The sequence below is a fragment of the Nycticebus coucang genome, chromosome 4 (genome assembly GCF_027406575.1).
Source record: "Nycticebus coucang isolate mNycCou1 chromosome 4, mNycCou1.pri, whole genome shotgun sequence".
Taxonomy (NCBI): Eukaryota; Metazoa; Chordata; class Mammalia; order Primates; family Lorisidae; genus Nycticebus; species Nycticebus coucang.
The window spans coordinates 71,770,803-71,788,851 of NC_069783.1; the positions used below are offsets into that span (position 1 = coordinate 71,770,803).

The 18,049-nt window shown below is 40.9% G+C and overlaps 1 protein-coding gene and 1 non-coding gene across 6 annotated transcripts in view; both read right to left on the reverse strand.

The window, feature by feature from the left end:
• The window catches only part of SFXN5 (sideroflexin 5), a 122,740-nt gene that overhangs the window by 69,902 nt on the left and 34,789 nt on the right, over window positions 1-18,049 (reverse strand). For 4 of the 5 annotated variants that reach the window (XR_008379386.1, XM_053587035.1, XM_053587031.1 and 1 more), the window contains exons 4-6: window positions 8,818-8,844; window positions 8,196-8,250; window positions 6,423-6,448 (exon numbers count right to left, since the gene is read on the reverse strand). The exons of the other annotated variant lie outside the window; for it this stretch is intronic. Coding sequence is in view for 3 of the 4 variants with exons in the window: in XM_053587035.1 (XP_053443010.1) it covers window positions 6,423-6,448; window positions 8,196-8,250; window positions 8,818-8,844 (108 nt within the window). In the remaining variant the exon portion in view is untranslated. The remainder of the gene's footprint in view (window positions 1-6,422; window positions 6,449-8,195; window positions 8,251-8,817; window positions 8,845-18,049) is intronic. 5 annotated transcript variants of the gene reach the window in all.
• On the reverse strand, window positions 14,994-15,138 carry LOC128585026 (U4 spliceosomal RNA). The gene has a single exon (XR_008379787.1). It is a non-coding gene; the product is annotated as a U4 spliceosomal RNA (small nuclear RNA).

An 18,049-nucleotide genomic window follows, 5' to 3' on the forward strand; every position in this document is an offset into this window, starting at 1 on the left:
AAATACAGCCCTTGGAAGACTGGGAAAGGTGTGAACAGGTACTTCATGAAAGAGGAAATATAAATTGCCAATAATTAGATGAAAAGAAGTACAATCTTTTTGGTGTTCAGGGAAATAAAATTGAAAACCCTAATGAGAAGCCACCCCTTCCTCCATTAGATTGGCAAAAACTGTTAAACAATGAATACCAGTGTTGCAAAAGTGGAGGGAAATACAGTGGGAAATTACTATTCAGGCATAATATTTTACAGATTAGCAAGGTTGTAGCATACGTATTTATATCAAGAAATATAGTAGGCTTGACGCCTATGGCTCAAGCGGCTAACAACAAACAACAATAACAACTGCAAACAAAAAATAGCCGGGCGTTGTGGCAGGTGCCTGTAGTCCCAGCTACTTGGGAGGCAGAGGCAGGAGAATCGCTTGAGCCCAGGAGTTGGAGGTTACTGTGAGCTGTGATGCCACGGCACTCTACCGAGGGCGACAGTTTGAGGCTCTGTCTCAAAAAAAGAAAAAAAAAAAAATATATATATATATATAGTAGTATTGAAGTTTAGTAGTATCGATTAAAAATGTAAAGGTGCATATTCTTTTATGCAGTAAATTCACTTTCTGGAATATGCCTTGGAGAAACTTTACAAAGATTTTCTACAGCACTGTTGTTTCTAATAGTAAATAATCAGAAACAACCTAAAGCCAACACTAGGGGAGAGGACACTATTCAGCAGGAAAAAAAATGAACGCGTGAACAAATAAATGAAGCCAATCTTTATGTAGGCAAATGCTACGTGCAATAAGCTAACCATAGGCAAGTAAGTATACTACCACATTTTTAATAAAAAACACCCCACAGAACATAAAAAAAAAAATTTTTAGTGATGAATTATATAGACGTGAATGCCTAGAAAACAATTAGAAGTTCATACCAGCAAAGGTTACTTCCGGACACAGATTTGGGGTCAAGGATCATTATAAAAACTTTTACTTACGCTTGTATTGTTTAAATGCTGAGCTGAGAGAACATTCATGTATTACTTGTCTAACTTTAAAAATATTCTATATAAAAAAATCTTGGTGGTGGTATTTTTGAATCCCAAAGAACATATTCATGTATTACTTGTATAATTTTATAAAATATACAGAGTTTTGTGTTTTTTTTTTAAATCCTGAAGCTATTTTTGAACTCCAAAGATAAAGAGAAAAAAAAATACCAAACGATTCCAGGAGAAGGGGGGAAGTTTACCTAGAAAAGAAAAGAGAATCACGCCAACTATTGTTCATGTATGAAAGAGAGAGGGAAAAAAAAGGCATTTCCAGATATGCAAGGATTTAGAAAGTGTATTGTCCATTTAGTCTGAAAATTATTCAAAAAAGTATTCTAGTCGAACATAAAATACACACACACACAAACTTTAAACAATTGTGGAGTTTAAAATAGATGCTAAGAAAAGCTTTACATCTGATAGTTTACATCTGATGAGATTACAGTTTATTTCCAAAAATTTAGCAGATTTATAGAGGTAAAATGTTCAAGTAGAGATTAGAGTAAAAATGTATGCTGACAGGCTCTTCCTGTGTGGTTAGGGTTGAGGAAGTCATATGCGTTATTTGATTCTTGATATTTATAAAATATGTATAATACAACCTTTCTAATCTGTAAAATAGTATGCATGAATGGTAATTAGAGAGAGTTAGGATTTTCCCCTTCCAAACTCCTTGAAACCAAAAGGACCAGTGAAAACCATCACTCTAGTACAGATCAGGAAAAGAAGTGGAAACAACCACAAAGCTTAGTAAACAAGCCAGCAAAAAACCCCCACCTGATGACTGGATAAGTGGTTAGAACAACAAGCGGCAAAATAATGAGTGGGTTCCATTTGTTATTAGAGTTAAAGATAGTACTTTTCAAACTGGGTTAAAAAATTCACCTGGATTCTGTCTAAAAGAGACATAAAATAGAAAAGGACACAGAAATTAAATGACTCTGATATAAAAGTATAAGCAAGTGATATACAAGGCAAATAAACAAAATAAGAATAGAAATATTAATATGAGATAAACAGAATTTAAGGCAAGAATATTTAAAAAACGGAGATATTGTGTGTTTGTGTAAGAAAGAGAAAAAGAGGTAATAACATCGAGAAGATAATACTGTCATGAACACACTCAAACACTTCTGAATTACAATATATACAACAACCGAAGAAATGAAATTATACATAGACACACACCATCATAGCAGAAAGTTGATAATCCTTTCTGAGAATATTTCAGAGCAGCACTGTAGTTTCGGGGCAAAAATATACAGATAGAGATGTGAATAATACGTCTCTCAATATATTTATGTATATTTTAAAATACACGTATAAAATGAAATATTTCAAGAATACAGAAGAGTCCAGAGGATAATGAGTATCCATATATGTCAAATCTTATTTTGTCAAATTTTTATAAAAATTTTAGCTTTTTAAACAGATGAAATGCTACAAATACAGAGGAAGCACCCTGATTTGCTAGATTCCATTGCTTTTTCTCTTCCCAGAGGTAATCAGTATCATGAATCTGTTGCTTATTGTTCCCATGAGTGTTTTTATGGATCCATGAAAAATGTACCCATAACTATATATAACATTGCTTTCCATATTTTAAGCGTTATATAAATGACATCAGAGAGCATTACTACTCTGCTACTATTTTTTCATTCAACATTCTTTTTGAGATTTATCCATATTCATAAATGTAGCCCTTGTTCATTATTTTCTTTCCTGTGTTAAGTATTCCACTGCATGACTAACCCACAGCTTAGCCATTTTCTTATTAATGGAATTTCGGTAGTTTCCAATTTTTTGCTATCATAAACATTGCTGCAAATACTTTCTTTTCATATTTAAATGTGGTTCTGTATACCAGGTCAGCTAAAGATTTATTATTATTTTTTTTTTAGCTGAAGATTTAACTTTATTTCTTTTCCATATAGGCAGCCAACTGTCTCAGTACTACATAATAGATGGCCCATCCTTTCCCCCCACTGATTTGTAATACCACCTTTGTCAAATACCAAGTTTCCGTATGAGCATGGGTATGTTTCTAGGTTTTCTATTTTCTTCCATTCATCTGTCTGCTTAACCCTGTATCAAAATCAAACTGTCTAATAATATTCTTCCACCATCTCATTCTTGAACACCATCTCAGCTTCCAATATATGGTGCTGTTAAAAAAAAAAGAAAAGAAAAGAAAAAAAGGAAGAAAATTGTCTTGGCTGTTCTTATTCCTTAGCTTGTTCACATAATTTTTAGTATCAACTTGTCAAGTTCCATGAAAAATCCTGCTGAGATTTTGATTGGAATTACATTGAATACAAATTTTAACTTAAAGAAAACAAGATGATATATCTCTCCATTTATTTAGATTTCCAATGTCCTTCAATAAAGTCCTATAAGTTTCTTTATAAAGGTCTTGCATGTTATTTTTTAAATTTCTTTTTAGGAGCCTTATAGTTTTAAGTGTATTATAAATAATATCTTTTAAAAATATTTCTGTTTTCTAGATTTTTGTTGTAGGCTTATAGGCATAAAACATTTTTTTTTTGGTAGAGACAGAGTCTCACTTTACAACCCTCGGTAGAGTGCCGTCGCATCACACTGCTCACAGCAACCTCCAACTCCTGGGCTTAGGCGGTTCTCTTCCCTCAGCCTCCCAAGTAGCTGGGACTATAGGTGCCTGCCACAATGCCGGCTATTTTTTTGTTGCGGTTTGGTGGAGGCTGGGTTTGATCCCGCCATCCTTGGTATATGGGGCCGGTGCCTTACCGACTGAGTCACAGGCACCACCCCATAAAACATTTTTTTGCATGCTTATCTCATATCCAGAAATCTTTAAAAATAATAGCACCAATAGTTTGTCTATTCTCATAAATGTTTTTTGTTTCTTCCTTTCCAGCTTTAATACTAGTTTATTTTTTCATGTCTTACTGCATTTGCTAATCTTCCAGGAAAATGTTGGGTAGTAACAGGATTATCATGCATTTTTATCATGTCCCAGATATTAAGAATTTGCCCTTATTTGTTTTATCTTTAAGAATGGTGCTTGTATAGTGGTGCCACATATGCTGAGGCTGGCAGGTTTGAGCCCGGCCTGGGCCTGCTAAACAACAATGATAACTGCAACCAAAAAATAGCCGAGCTCTGTAGCAGGTGCCTGTAGTCCCAGCTATTCAGGAGGCTGAGGCAAGAGAATCACTTAAGCCCAGGAGTTTGAGGTTGCTGTGATGCCACTGCACTCTACTGAGGGCAACGCAGTTAAGATTCTGTCTCCAAAAAAAAAAAAAAAAAATGGTGCTTGTGGACATCATTTCTGTGCGCTGGTAAATGCCAGTGCTGTGCCTGGGCCAGGTGGTGAGGAAAGGGAAGGGAAAGGGAAAGAGAAAAGAAAAGGGAAAGGGAAAGGGAGGGTGCTTGCTATGGGGTTGGCTGTCTTTAATTTTTTTTTTTTTTTTTGGTAGATACTCTATTATGTTAAGGAAGTTCCTTCTAGACCTAATCTATTCTATTTTTATTATGGTTACTATTATTGTAAGTGGAGTTATATTTTATTTTATCAAACACCTGTTCTATCAGGAAAATCATGTTTCTCCCATTTTCTCAATTTCTTAGTGTGATTATTTACATTAATACATTCTCTAATGTTGTAATTCTTACTGAAAATTATTTGGTTATAGCATATTCTGATGCATTGCTGGATTCAGTTTATTACTACTTTATTTATAATTTTTACATGTTGTTTCATAAGTGACATTGGCCTATAATCTTTCTTTCTTCCTTTTTTTTTTTTTTTTTTTTTTGAGACAGAGTCTCACTTTGTCACCCTCGGTAGAGTACCGTAGCATCACAGCTCACAGCAACTTCAAACTCTTGGGCTTAAGCAATTCTCTTGCCTCAGTCCCCGTAGTAGCTGAGACTACAGTGCCCACCACAATGCCCAGCTACCTATAATCTTTCTTACACTTACTTCTTTAGTATTGGTTTCAATGTGCCTCATAAATGAATTGGGAATAATTCCTTTTTTTCTCTTTTAGGAATTTTACAAAGATTGAGTTTGGCTAATCCTTTCAGGGTGGTCACCTGGAAAAACCATCAGAGCCCAGTGATAATTTTTGGTGTGTTTGTTCCTTGGTACAAATATTTTAAACTACTAATTTAATTTCTTTCTAGTTATTGGTCCAATCAGATTCTATATTTCATCTTGCTAGACAGTTTTGGTAAGCTATACTTTCCCAGAAATGTTTCCATTTCTTCTATTTGTATTTATTGCTCTGGGTTATTGTATTTATTTGTCTTTGTATTTATTGCTCTGGGTTATTCAATGCATTCTGATCTTTTAAACATCTACTGTATCTATAGATATTATATTTGTTGCTCCTAATACTGTTTGTGGGTTCTCTCTTTCATCTTGATCACTATTGCCAGAAATGTCTATTTAATTAGTTTTTAGGAGTTAACCCTTAAGATAATTCCAACAATATCAAAAAACATATTATGTATGGTATCGTCATCATGGCATTATTCATAATGGTAAAATATCAGGAACAACCTAATATAGGAAAGTGGGTAAGTAAATCATGGGACCTCCAGTAGTAGAATACTATGCAGCTATAAAAAATGAGAGATCTCTATGAATATACAATGATTTCTAGGATATATCATTAAGCAAAGAAAAAATTACGTGAAAGTATGCATAGACGCTCCTTGACTCGTGATGGGGTTACTCTGATAAACCCACGGTAAGTTGAAAATAGACATTTTGTAGACATAAGGAGATGGAAAAACACAAAACACAATATCCCCAAAACAGCTGGTAATACAGTAACAGGTGAAAGATTTATTTGACCTGGAGAAACTAGAGCATAAATGCTGGTAACGCAGTCTGCTGTAGAGTTTACCCTGGTTATTATGGGGCTGCCCGGGAGCTGGGCTCGCTGCTACTGCCCAACACCACAAGAGAGTATCATACTACCTATTGCTAGCTTGGGAAAAGATCAAAATTCGAAATTGGAAGTATAGTTTTTACTAAATACATATTGCTTTTGCACCATCGTAAAGCTGAAATATTCTAAGTTGAACCATGGACTTCCCTATAACCAGAAGTTCCTGATGACAATACTAGGGATGGAAAATGTGCAGAGATGAAGGCACGTTCTGACTCCATGTTGGGTGTTTAAGTCAGTGCACATTATATGAAAAGAGGTTTGGCTATCAGCATCAAGAGAAATAATCAGAAAAGTAAATCCTTTTATCTGGTAATTCCCCTCAAGGAATTTATTTATCCTAAATCCATAACTCAGTCAAACATTAACGAAAAATAATTTAAAGTTTATACATTTAAAAAAAGTTTAGCAAAGAAAATCCATCGACAGTAACACTTACAATTGGCGTCCCAAAAGGAATGTAACCTATAAGCAGGAAGAAAAATAAGAGTCAGGTCTTATGATGCACACAATTTCCCCCACTCACTGCATAAGACTGGACATACTCCAAGGACCCCAGAAAGTCTTCCTTCTTCCCTTGGCTTGTCTTTCTAGCATAGGCTCTTACTATCCTGATATCATGACCATTTCTGGATAAGGAATTCCCTACCCACCTGAGCTGTATACCTCTAAGTACCAGAGCCTTTTAGCTCTCTGGCATCCTGGCTAGACATCCTCAGGGAAGCAGCAGAGAGCCAGGGTAAAGCACAGCCAGGCTCTGGTGCTGGCTCCTCACTGGTCATAGTCTCCAGGTGATGTCCCTTTGCAGCCTCAACTGTTGTCAATGGGCAGGCTGGTGGCCAGACAAAAGTGAGCATGCTTATCTGAGCTGCATCTAAAGCAAAAGTTAATATTGTAAGCATGCATAATTGTGCATGTGCACAGCCCTTTCTCGCCTTGTTCTGGGGAGAGGTCCAGAGTTTGATCAGCTCCTCAGAGGAATTCATGACTCCAAAAGGTCAGAAATTGGTGGGGCATCGTGGCTCCTGCCTATAATCCTACCATTCTGGGAGGCTGAGGATCACTTGAGCTTAGGAGTTCAAGACCAGCCTGAGCAAGAGTAAGACCCTGTCTCTACTAAAAATAGAAAAACTTAGCTGGGTGTGGTGACATGCACCTGTAGACCCAGCTACCTAGGCGACTGAGGCCAGAAGATCACTTGAGCCCAGGAATTTGAGCTATGACAATATCTCTGCACTCTACCTAGGGCAACAGAGTGAGATTCTGTCTCAAAAAAAAAAAAAGGTCAGAAGTTACAAGAGAAGCCAGGCTCAGGAAGAGTGCCTGCTCTGCACTCCACAACCATAAGATACACAGAGCCTCTGATGCCCTAGAGTCTGTCGTGGCCCCCACTGGCGGCCAATTAAGATAGTAACTCCTAGATTTGCCTTGGGTGCAAAAATTAGTCCCTCTGCAGAAGAGACGACTCCATCTGGGAACCCCCCTCCCACATTTGACCCCACTGATAAAGGATAATAAAAGGCTTTTGAAACTGTAAGAAAGTTGAGCTGGGGCTCGGTGCCTGTAGCTCAGCGGCTAGGGTGCTAGCCACATACACTAGAGCTGGCAGGTTCCAATCCATCCAGGGCCTGCCAAAAAACAATGACAACTACAACCAAAAAATAGCTGGGCATTGTGGCAGGTGCCTGTAGCCCCAACTACTTGGGAGGCTGAGGCAAGAAAATCACTAGAGCCCAAGAGTTTGAGGTTGCTGTGAGCTGTGACACCATGGCACTCTACCCAGGGTGACATAGTGAGACTCTGTCACACAAAAAAAAAAGAGAGAGAGAAAGAAAAGAGAGAGAGAGAGAGAAAAGAAAGAGAGAGAGAGTGGGAGAGAGAGAGAAAGAGAGAGAAGAGAAGAGAAGAGAAGAGAAGAGAAGAGAAGAGAAGAGAAGAGAAGAGAAGAGAAGAGAAGAGAAGAGAAGAGAAGAGAAGAGAAGAGAAGAAGCCAGCAAGCTGAGCTGGCTTCAGGTCAGACTTCACTCTGCTGTTTTTCTCTCCTTTCTCTACTAATAAAGCCTTTCCAATCCCTGCACTGGCCTCTTCTCCTCCTTACGGACCTTTCCACCCAACCCTACCCCTAAACCCGGCAATCTGAAGACACTCCAGGAGCTGCAACCATAGTAAGTGCCCTGGCCTATGCAGAAGCAGAAGGTTCCCAGGAGCTCACCTGACATTCTAAAAGGCATGAAGATCTTCTCATTGGTATCTGGGTGTAGAATAGCCTGGAAAAAGCCAGGGGCAGAGCACAGGGTGACAGTGAGGAAGGGGGAGAAAAGGAGGAAGGGGACAAGCAGAGGTGCTTAGGGAGGAAGGGGGAAGAGGACAGCTTCTCCAGGAAGACTCAGACACCAGTAACTGTGTGCTGCCTTCTGGCCTTTTCCACCCTTTAGGGTAAGAGAATCAAAACATAAACAGCACTCCAACTCCTGACTAATCCTCAAAGCTCACTGTAGGGAGCACAAAAACTAATGGGGACCAGGGCTATGCCTTCCTTGCAGACCCTCAACCCCCATATCCAGCACATAGTAGGTATATAATGATTTTGTGGATGGACCCCAGTCCCTTCCTAGAGCTCAGAGAGCCCAGACAAAGGCCAGCCTGTCCTGAGCCTCAGGCTTCAGAAACCCTAACCCTCAGGTGCTGGGTCAGAAGGAAGAGGTGAGGGACCTGGAGAGACAGAAGGCATGAAACAGCCATGGGAGGAGGGGCTTCCACTAGATCCCAGGACAGGGTAGGTTAGGGCCCAGACGGGGATGGAGAAGGACAGAAAGAGTCCAAAATTGGATTACCTGTTTGATTTTCTGTGCACTCCAGAGCTAGAAGAAAGACAGAAAAAGAGAGGGGGGAAAAAGGAAAAGAAAATAAATGACAAATGAAAGCCATATTTTCTATCTAAATCTAAGGCATGAAACAATAAAAATCCTCAAAGAAACTATGGGGAAAACACTTGAAGTTACTGGACAAGGGAAAGACTTCATGAAGAAGACTTCAGTGGCAATGACAACAACAGCAAAAATAAACAAATGGAACTTAATTAAATTGAATAGCTTCTGTAAAGCTAAGAGATAACAACCAAAGCAAACAGACAACCATCAGAATGGGAAAAGATATTTGCATATCATGAATTGGACAAAAGCTTGAAAACTGGGATCTATAGAGAACTCAAATTAATCAACATAAAAAAAGCCAACAATCCCTTATAACAATGGGCAAGAGAGATGAATAGAACCTTCTCTAAAGAAGACAGACAATGGCTAACAAATATATGAAAAAAATGCTCTGCTCATCATCTGTAATCATCAGAGAAATGCAAATCAAAACTACCCTGAGATACCACTGAACTCCAGTGAGAATGGCCCACATCACAAAATCTCAAAGCTGCAGATGCTGACGTGGATGTGGAGAGAAGGGAACACGTTTACACTGCTGTTGGGACTGCAAACTAATACAACCTTTTTGGAAGGAAGTGTAGAGAATCCTTAAAGAACTGAAGCTAGACCTCCCATTTGATCCTGCAAACACATTACTGGGCACTACCCAAAAAAAAAAAAATCCTTTTATCTTAAGGACATCTGCACTAGACTGTTTATCGCAGCTCAATTTACAATTGCCAAACTGTGGAAACAATCTAAATGCCCACCAATCCAGGAATGGATTAACAAGCTGTGGTATATGTATACCATGGAATACTATTCAGCCACTAAAAAAGATGGTAATTTTACATCTTTTGTATTAACCCGGATGAAGTTGAAACACATTCTTAGTAAAGCATCATAAGAATGGAGAAGAATCCAATGTACTGAATTCTGATATAAGGACAATTGATAACCTGTACATGGTGGGGGGTGGGAGATCAGAGAGAGGAAAGAGGGGGTGGGGGGGGTCATTGGTGTGTAACACACCTCTTGGAGGAGGGACACAATTATAAGAGGGACTTTACCTAACAAATGCAATCAGTGTTACCTAGTTCTCTGTACCCTCAATGACTCCTCAACAACAACAACAACAAAGAAAAGAAAGCCATATTTTCTAACCAAGACATCCAGATCCAAAAGCCCCCTGGGAGGCTGAGGTGGGGTATTGCTTAAGTTCAGGAGTTCATGACCAGCCTGAGGAAAAGCAAGACCCCCATCTATACTAAAAAGAGAAAAAAACTAGCCAGGCGTGCTGGTACACACCTGTAGTCCCAACTACTTCACAGACTGAGGCAAGAGGATCATTTTAAGCCCAGGAGCTTGAGGTTGCTATGAGCTATGATGCGCCATGGCACTCTACCCAGCGCAACATAGTGAGACTCTGTCTCAAAAATAAAATAAAATAAAATAAAATAAAATAAACCAGGGGTTCTTGATACTGGCTGTACTTTAGAATTCCATGGAGAATTCTTTCACTGTTTTTCTAATGCTCCCTATTTGAGTCTAAGTCATGACCAGTAAGAATCCCTGATTTAAATGAAGACACTTCAGTTGTCTCCTAGATTCACCAGTGGCAGCATAGCTGATTTTTTTTAGGAGAAACAACGGCCTGGATTCTTGGCTTTGCCTCCTCAACTTCAAAGCCACAGTTCCCTCATCTGTAAAATGAGAACAATAGCCATACCTCTAATATAGAATTATTTTTTTAATATATATATATATTTTTTGGTAGAGACAGAGTCTCACTTTATGGCCCTCGGTAGAGTGCCATGGCATCACACAGCTCACAGCAACCTCCAACTCCTGGGCTTAAGCGATTCTCTTGCTTCAGCCTCCCGAGTAGCTGGGACTACAGGCGCCCACCACAACACCCAGCTATTTTTTGGTTGCAGTTCAGCCGGGGCTGGGTTTGAACCCGCCACCCTCAGTTGGTAAGCCGGCGCCTTACCAACTGAGCCACAGGTGCCGCCCTTCTTTTTTTTTTTTGAGAACAAGTCTCATTCTGTTGCCCAGGCTAGAGTGCCATGGCGTCAGCCTAAGTCACAGCAACCTCAAACTCCAGGATTCAAGAGATCCTCCTGCCTCAGTTACCTGAGTAGCTGGGACTACAGGTGCTTACCACAATGCCTGGCTAATTTTTCTTTTTCTTTTCTTTTCTTTTTTAGTAGCGATGGGGTCTCACTCTTGCACAGGCTAGTCTTAAACTTCTCAGCTCAAGCAGTCCTCCCACCTTGGCCTTGCAGAATGCTAGGTTTAAGCCACTGCACCTGGCCTAACCTAGAATTGTTGAATAGTTATATGGAAAGTTCTTAGAGCAGTGTTGGCACATAGTAGGTGCTTTGTATGCTTACTGTTGGTGTAAGAAGGTTGTAAAGAGAAAAGGATTTCTTTTCAAATGAGTGATGAGGTTGTTTCTTCCAGCCCAGTGTGGGGGACAGGCTGGAGAAACAGAACAACCGTCAATCCCTTCAAATGACCTAACTACTGCATGTCATTAAATCTAAGATATCCTTGATCCTAAGATACACTATTATACATGGCATAAGAAAGAAAACTCTGATGTAATGCCTAGATCCCCATCAAGTAAAAAACTCATCCCATTTTAGAGATGCTAAAATGTGATATAGTAAGCCTCTTCAAATCAAGGAATGACAGTAAATAAAAATTTACCCTTTGGGCAAACGAAAGGCCAATACATATTCAATGCAGCCAAAAGAATACAGGGCTAAAAGGAACATACAGCCCACAGCTGATGTTTAAAGTTTTATAGGAGAATAGTTGCTATGCCTCATATGGTAATGCTGGTCATCTGGAATACAAATTAAGCTACAGAAGTTAAGAAGGCTACTGGGTAGTAAAAATAGAAGTTATAAAATTGATACATTAAACTTTATGCATTTTAGTCACAGCTGAGTCCCTCAAAACTTAATTCACAGCCTAATTAACTCTTATTTTAGATACACTTCCAACACACTTGATTGTCTGCCATTCCAGACCCAGGCAGATTAGAAGCAGTAGATTTTTAAAAATAATAATTGGGAAACAGAGGGGACTGGTGAGAAAAACCAAATGCAGAATCACTGGTAACACAAAGGTAAGTGAGAGCATGATAGTAAAGAGGTTTTAAACAGTGACAAAAGGCTGGCCTTTCCCTCTCTGCTCCTAAAGGGCCTTCCTGAAGCACAGCCCCCAGTCCAGGCTCCAGCCCAGGGGCGCTGCAGGCCCTGTGTGCAGACTCCTGCCGCCCCGCACTTTCCACTACAATCATAACCTTCCCAGCCTCTCACAGACAGGAAGCTGCTTCTCAGTACTATCTCCCAGCAAACCCCCACAGGGCGTGGCAAACAATGGGTGTTCAATAAAAGCTTGGTGAAGGAATATAATCTACAATACATCATACATGTGTAAGTATGCCCAGGATGTAACTGATTTATGGTTAAGCATGGTGAAGTAAACAAACAGATCTATCTTATTTCCCCAAATCCTTGACAAAAGAACAGCAAAGGAATAAACCAGCTGAAAATCTCATCAGGACAGGAAGAGGAGGAAGAGGTACATGGGAAGTTCTTGGAGCACAGTCAGCCCAGAGTAGGTGCATGACAGCATGTCAGAGAGGCCACACGTCTCTGAAGGGTGGAGAGCTGAAGAGGGAATGAACAGCCAGTGAAGGAAAGTACTACCAAATCCAAAAGGGGGGGAGGAACCAGCCATGTAACAGCACCTCTCGCCCCCTACCATGAGAATGTGACCTGTAGCAGTACCTCTCGCCCCCTACCATGAGAATGTGACCTTTTGTAAGTGTTCCAGGAGATAGCCCGGAGCTGAAGCAGATAAAAGGGCTAAGCAAATGTTTAACTGTTAATCTTGTCTTAAGACAGTTAAGTAATGAACCAGAGTTCTTCTTATCTAAAAAGCCCCTGCTATGTCTGCTACCCCTCCCTACTTTGTGGTTAAAGCCCCTGCCATGTCTGCTACCCCTCCCTACTTTGTGGTTTTTGCCTTTATAAGCTTGTAAAACCTGCTGTTCGGGGCTTAACTCCTCTGCTCCTGAGAGAGTTACGAGCTAAGCCCCAGCATGCTGGAATAAAACCCTCTTGCTGATTGCATCAAGTGTCTCTTGCGGTTGACTGGGGTCATCGTAGTCCCGGACAGAGTGGGGGTCTTGTCCCAAGTCTTTCACCAGCAGTGCTGAAAAGAGCAGCAGTGCACCCCACGAGCCACTCAGAAGAGGTGTGGTATGTATGGCAGGGCCAGAGAGCAGGGAGAGGCTAAAAGTCCCTTTGGAGAAGGGAGGCCCAAAGCCCCACAACTAATGAAGGCCTATTCTCAGGAAAGCCATATCAGAGCAGCCCGGATGTGGGTCACAGGCATAGCAGTGATAAGGCAAAGGTCTGAGTGTTGAACAGAAGTCTCTCCAGGAGACTGTGTTCAGCTCCCAGAACACACACTGGGAATGGATGGAGATACCTTCTCTAGGGAAACAGAAAGACTCCCAGAGAAATGACCCCCTAAGAGGGCCAGCTTTGAGGACATGCTATCCACACAATGCCCAACAGGCCCTATTCTAGGGGTCTGATGCTTGTGTCTTTAATACAATCAGGGACCACACAATAATACATGTATTATGGTCAATAAGAAGCCACACATACAACAGTGGTCCCCCCCAAAATGATAATGAAGCTGAAAAATTCCTTTTGCCTAGTGACCTCATAGCTACTGTAAGATCACAGAACAAGCCAGATGCAGTGGCTCACGCCTGTAATCCTGGCATTCTGGGAGGCCAGGGCGGGTGGATTGCCTGAGCTCACAGTTTGAGACCAGCCTGAGCAAGAGCGAGACCTCATCTCTAAAAATAGCCAGGCATCGTGGCAGGCGCCTGTAGCCCCAAGCTACTTGGGAGGCTGAGGCAAGAGAATTACTTAAGACCAAGAGTTTGAGGTTGCTGTGAGCTATGACGCCACTGCACTCTACCAAGGGTAACAAAGCGAGACTCTGTCTCAAAAAAAAGAGCATATTACTCACATGTTTGTGTTGACTCTGCTGTAAACAAACTTAATGTGCTGCCAGGTGTATAAAGCCTAGCACACACAGAATGTAATACTTGATGACAATTAATGACTATGTTATGTTACTGGCTTATGTGTCTACTACATTACACTTCTTATTATTTTAGAATATGCTCCATATATATATATCTGTATCTATCTATGTCTCTATCTCTATATATGTCAATATATCTATATAGAGATCACTCTATATAGACACATATCTATATATAGACACTTCTATATATAGATACATATCTATATATATCTCTATATATAAAGTTAACAGTAAAACAGCCTCAGGCATTTCCTTCAGGAGGTATCTAGAAGGAGACACTGTTATCAAAGGAGATGACAGTTCCCTGGGTGTTGTTGCCCCTGAAGACTTTCCAGTGAGACAAAGCCTAGAAGTGGAGGACAGTGCACACTGAGGCTGTGACCCATAACTATACCTGTGATATTGATTGACCTGACCCTGTGTGGGCCTAGGCTAAGGTGTGTGTTTGTCTTAGTTTTTAACAAAAATGTTTTAAAATTTTATTTAAAAGTTTAATATAGAAAAAAGTTTATGGAATAAGGATATAAAGCAAGAAAACATTTTTGTACAGCTGTACAATGTGTATTTTAAGCTAAGTATTACTACAAAAGAGTCAAAAAGTTAAAAAAATTAAAAGCTTATAAAGTAAAAAAGTTATAGTAAGCTAAGTTTTGTTTTGGGGGGGGGGCACAGTCTCCTTCTGGGAGAGTATGCTATGGTGTCAGCCTATACCTGAGTTCAATCAATCCTCCTGCCTCTTGAGTTTTCTATGTTTCGTAGAGATGGGGTCTTGCTCTTGGCTCAGACTGGTCTTGAACTCCTGAGCTCAAGCAATCCACCCGCCTTGGTCTCCTAGAATGCTAGGATTATAAGCATGAGCCACCATGCCCAGCCAGAGTAAGCTGAGTTTAAATCATTATAATAATTTATATTTAATGTAGCCTGGCTGTATTCTTTTTTTTTTTAATTCACTTTTCCTAGAGACCATCAAAAATTGCCAGTGCTGACTATATTGCAAGTCATCACAGTGGGGTATTGGGAAAAGTTTTCAATTAGCAATAATCGCGCCTCGGATAAACCTCATTGGCTATGATACTGCCACTGCACAAAGCTGTACAGTGTTTTTAAAGTCCACAGTAGTGTACCGTAATGTCCGAGGCCTTCACATTCACTCACCACTCCCTCACCGACTCTCCTAGACCGACTTCTAGTCCTGGAAGCTGCATTCGTGGTAAGTGCCTCACACAGGTGTGCGCTTTTATAAAATCTCTTATACTGCATTTTTGCTGTGCCTTTTCTATGTTTAGACATACAAGCACCATTGTGTTACAGCTGCCCATAGTACTCAGTGCACATGCTGTGCTGGTTTTTAGCCCAGGAGCAACAGGCTACACCACACAGCCAAGGTGTGAGCAGGCTGTGCCATCTAGGTTTGTGTAAGAGCACTCTATGATGTTCACACAGTGACAAAATGCCTAATGATGCATTTCTCAGAATGTGTCCCTGTCGTTAAGCCACACATGACTACCTTTATCCTTGAATGTGCAGTTTGTAAGTGAAAACAAATAGTAACAACGGGGCATGTGCTGGTGGCCTGGAGTCTCAGCTCACATGCCATCCAGCCTCATACTGCCCCTAGCCACCTCCCGGGGATGGGTTCTTGACTACCCACTTCTCGCCATCCACTCAATGACTGCTGTTACCCTCCACTCCTGGCGGAGGGCTAGGAGCATGGAGGGCCAGGTAGGCCCTGCAGGTCCCACAGGTCAAGCTGTAGGGCAGGACTCTGGGAGCCTAACAGGGTCTATATTTGCTTTCTGAGTGGGTCTCCCTCTCCCCCGCCCCACCATGACTGAGGGAGAAAGACATTAAATAATAGCAAATAAAAATAAAAAAAGAAACTTTGCAAGTCTGGGGCTGGGAGGGGGAAGAGCACCAAAAAAAGGGAAAAGCTTTTTTCTGCTTTGTGTACAAGGGCCTTGCATTTTCATTTTGCATTGAGCCTCACAAATGTTAGGAAAAGGAATTCTAGAGGTGAAAGGAAAAAGGAATTCTGAGGAAATGAGATAATTCAGGAACTAAAGAAAATCTTTAAAATGCTATAATATTTTCAGAGCAGTGAAACATGAAAGAGGAACAGAATGCGATAAGAAAAAGAGGAGCAGCGAACAAATACTGGCTCCAACTGGATGTGGGGCCTTACGCAAATTACTTTGCCTCTGTGCCTCAGTTTTTCCAGCAGTAACATGGGTTGTTGTAAGGGTTGGGCAGAAAGTGTGTGGTGCCCTCTGGCAGTCTGCATTTCCCCTCAGGCCCACAGCTGAACTGATGTTTCCCAGCCTCCCCCTGCAGTCATGTGGCCTTTCAGTGTGATGGGTACTGGCTCATGGGCTGTGGATGGCAATGATGTTTGTCATCTTCAGGCTAGCCCCAAAGCCTCCCACAGAGGACCTATTGGACAACAGTGAGGACCTAGAAGATGATAAAGCCATGAGGCAAAATGGGGCCAGTCCTTGAACTAGGCATCTGCCAAGTCCCCCGGTTGCACTGAATTCAGATATGAATGAGAAGTCGACGTTACTGTGGTAAACTCTTGAAATCTGGGGGTTATTTGTTCCAGCACTTGGCTTAATCTAATAGAGTCTTGAATGAGACATGCATGTATAAATAATGTGACTCACAGAATGTGCTCGATATATTTGCCTAAAATAGAGGGGACGCAATTCCAGTGAGCAATAGTTTTTTAAAGGATTTACTCATCTTTCAAGGTAACTTCATTTCTATTACGTCATTCTTCCACTATGCCTGTGAGGCAGGTAGCTGCTCACGTCAGAGAGACTAAGTGACCAAGCCAGGGTCCCAGGGGACAGGATGCAGACAGCCACTCAGACCTCCTGGCCTCCAGGCATGGGATTTCTCTGCTCTCTCGGGACCCCTCTAGAGCAGATCAGCATCTGAGGTTGACCAGGGTGATGACCAGGCCTGAGGCTGTAAGCCATAACTATACCTATGTCCCTCAGATTCAAGAATCCTGAATACAAATGTCTACATACAATAACTAAGAAAATGCCATGAAGGCTATGTTGAACAGTTTGATGAGAATATTTCAGATTGTATGTGAAACCAGCACATTGTACCTCTTTATTGCACTAAAGTACATAGCTACGATTTAACGATAAAAAAATAATTTATTAAAAAAAAGAACTGCCTCCTCTGCCCTCCCCCAGGGAGCAGCAATGGGGAGTCAGGCAGTGGCTGGCTCATCAGCAAAGGCAGAGTGCAAGAGGGCCAGGAACCCAGAGCCTACAGAAACGTGTGCCACCCTACAAACACCACCACCCCACACATGGTTAGTAGGTTAGTACCCCAGATAAAAGGCAATGGTAAAGTCTCATATGATAATTCCATGCTTTTGTTTTGCTGAGCACTTTTCCTACCATTAATTATTTGATTCTCATACTCAGGTACCTGTTCCCATAGAACAGATGAGAAGAACAAAGCTTAGAGCCATGTCCAAGTTCGCAGAGGTAGAGTCAGAACTACAGCTCATGACCTCTAACTCAGCTTCATTCATTCATTCATCCATTCGCTTTCAGATCCATTCACACTTAGTAAGCACATACTACGTGTCAGACTAAGGGCTATGTGTCTTCTAGGGGATCCATATCTATTAACTTATTTAATCCCCTCAACAGCCCTAGAAGGTAAGCACTAATGTATCTCCCATTTTATAGATGTGGAAACTGAGGCTCAAAGAGATTAAGTGACTTGTCCAACGTTCCACAGCGTAGCTGGGATTTGAACCCAAGTCTGGTTCCAGAGACTCCACTCTTAACCACCTCATACACTTATTGTCAAATGCTAGCACACCCCTACATTGTTCTGCCCCACAGACATGTAGTATATTTTGGAGATCTTTCCATACCAATACACAGGAAGTAGCCTTATTTTTCCTAACAGAAACCTTGAATAACTATAGTATAAAATGTCCCGTATTGATGGACTTTAAGGCTATTTCCAAGCT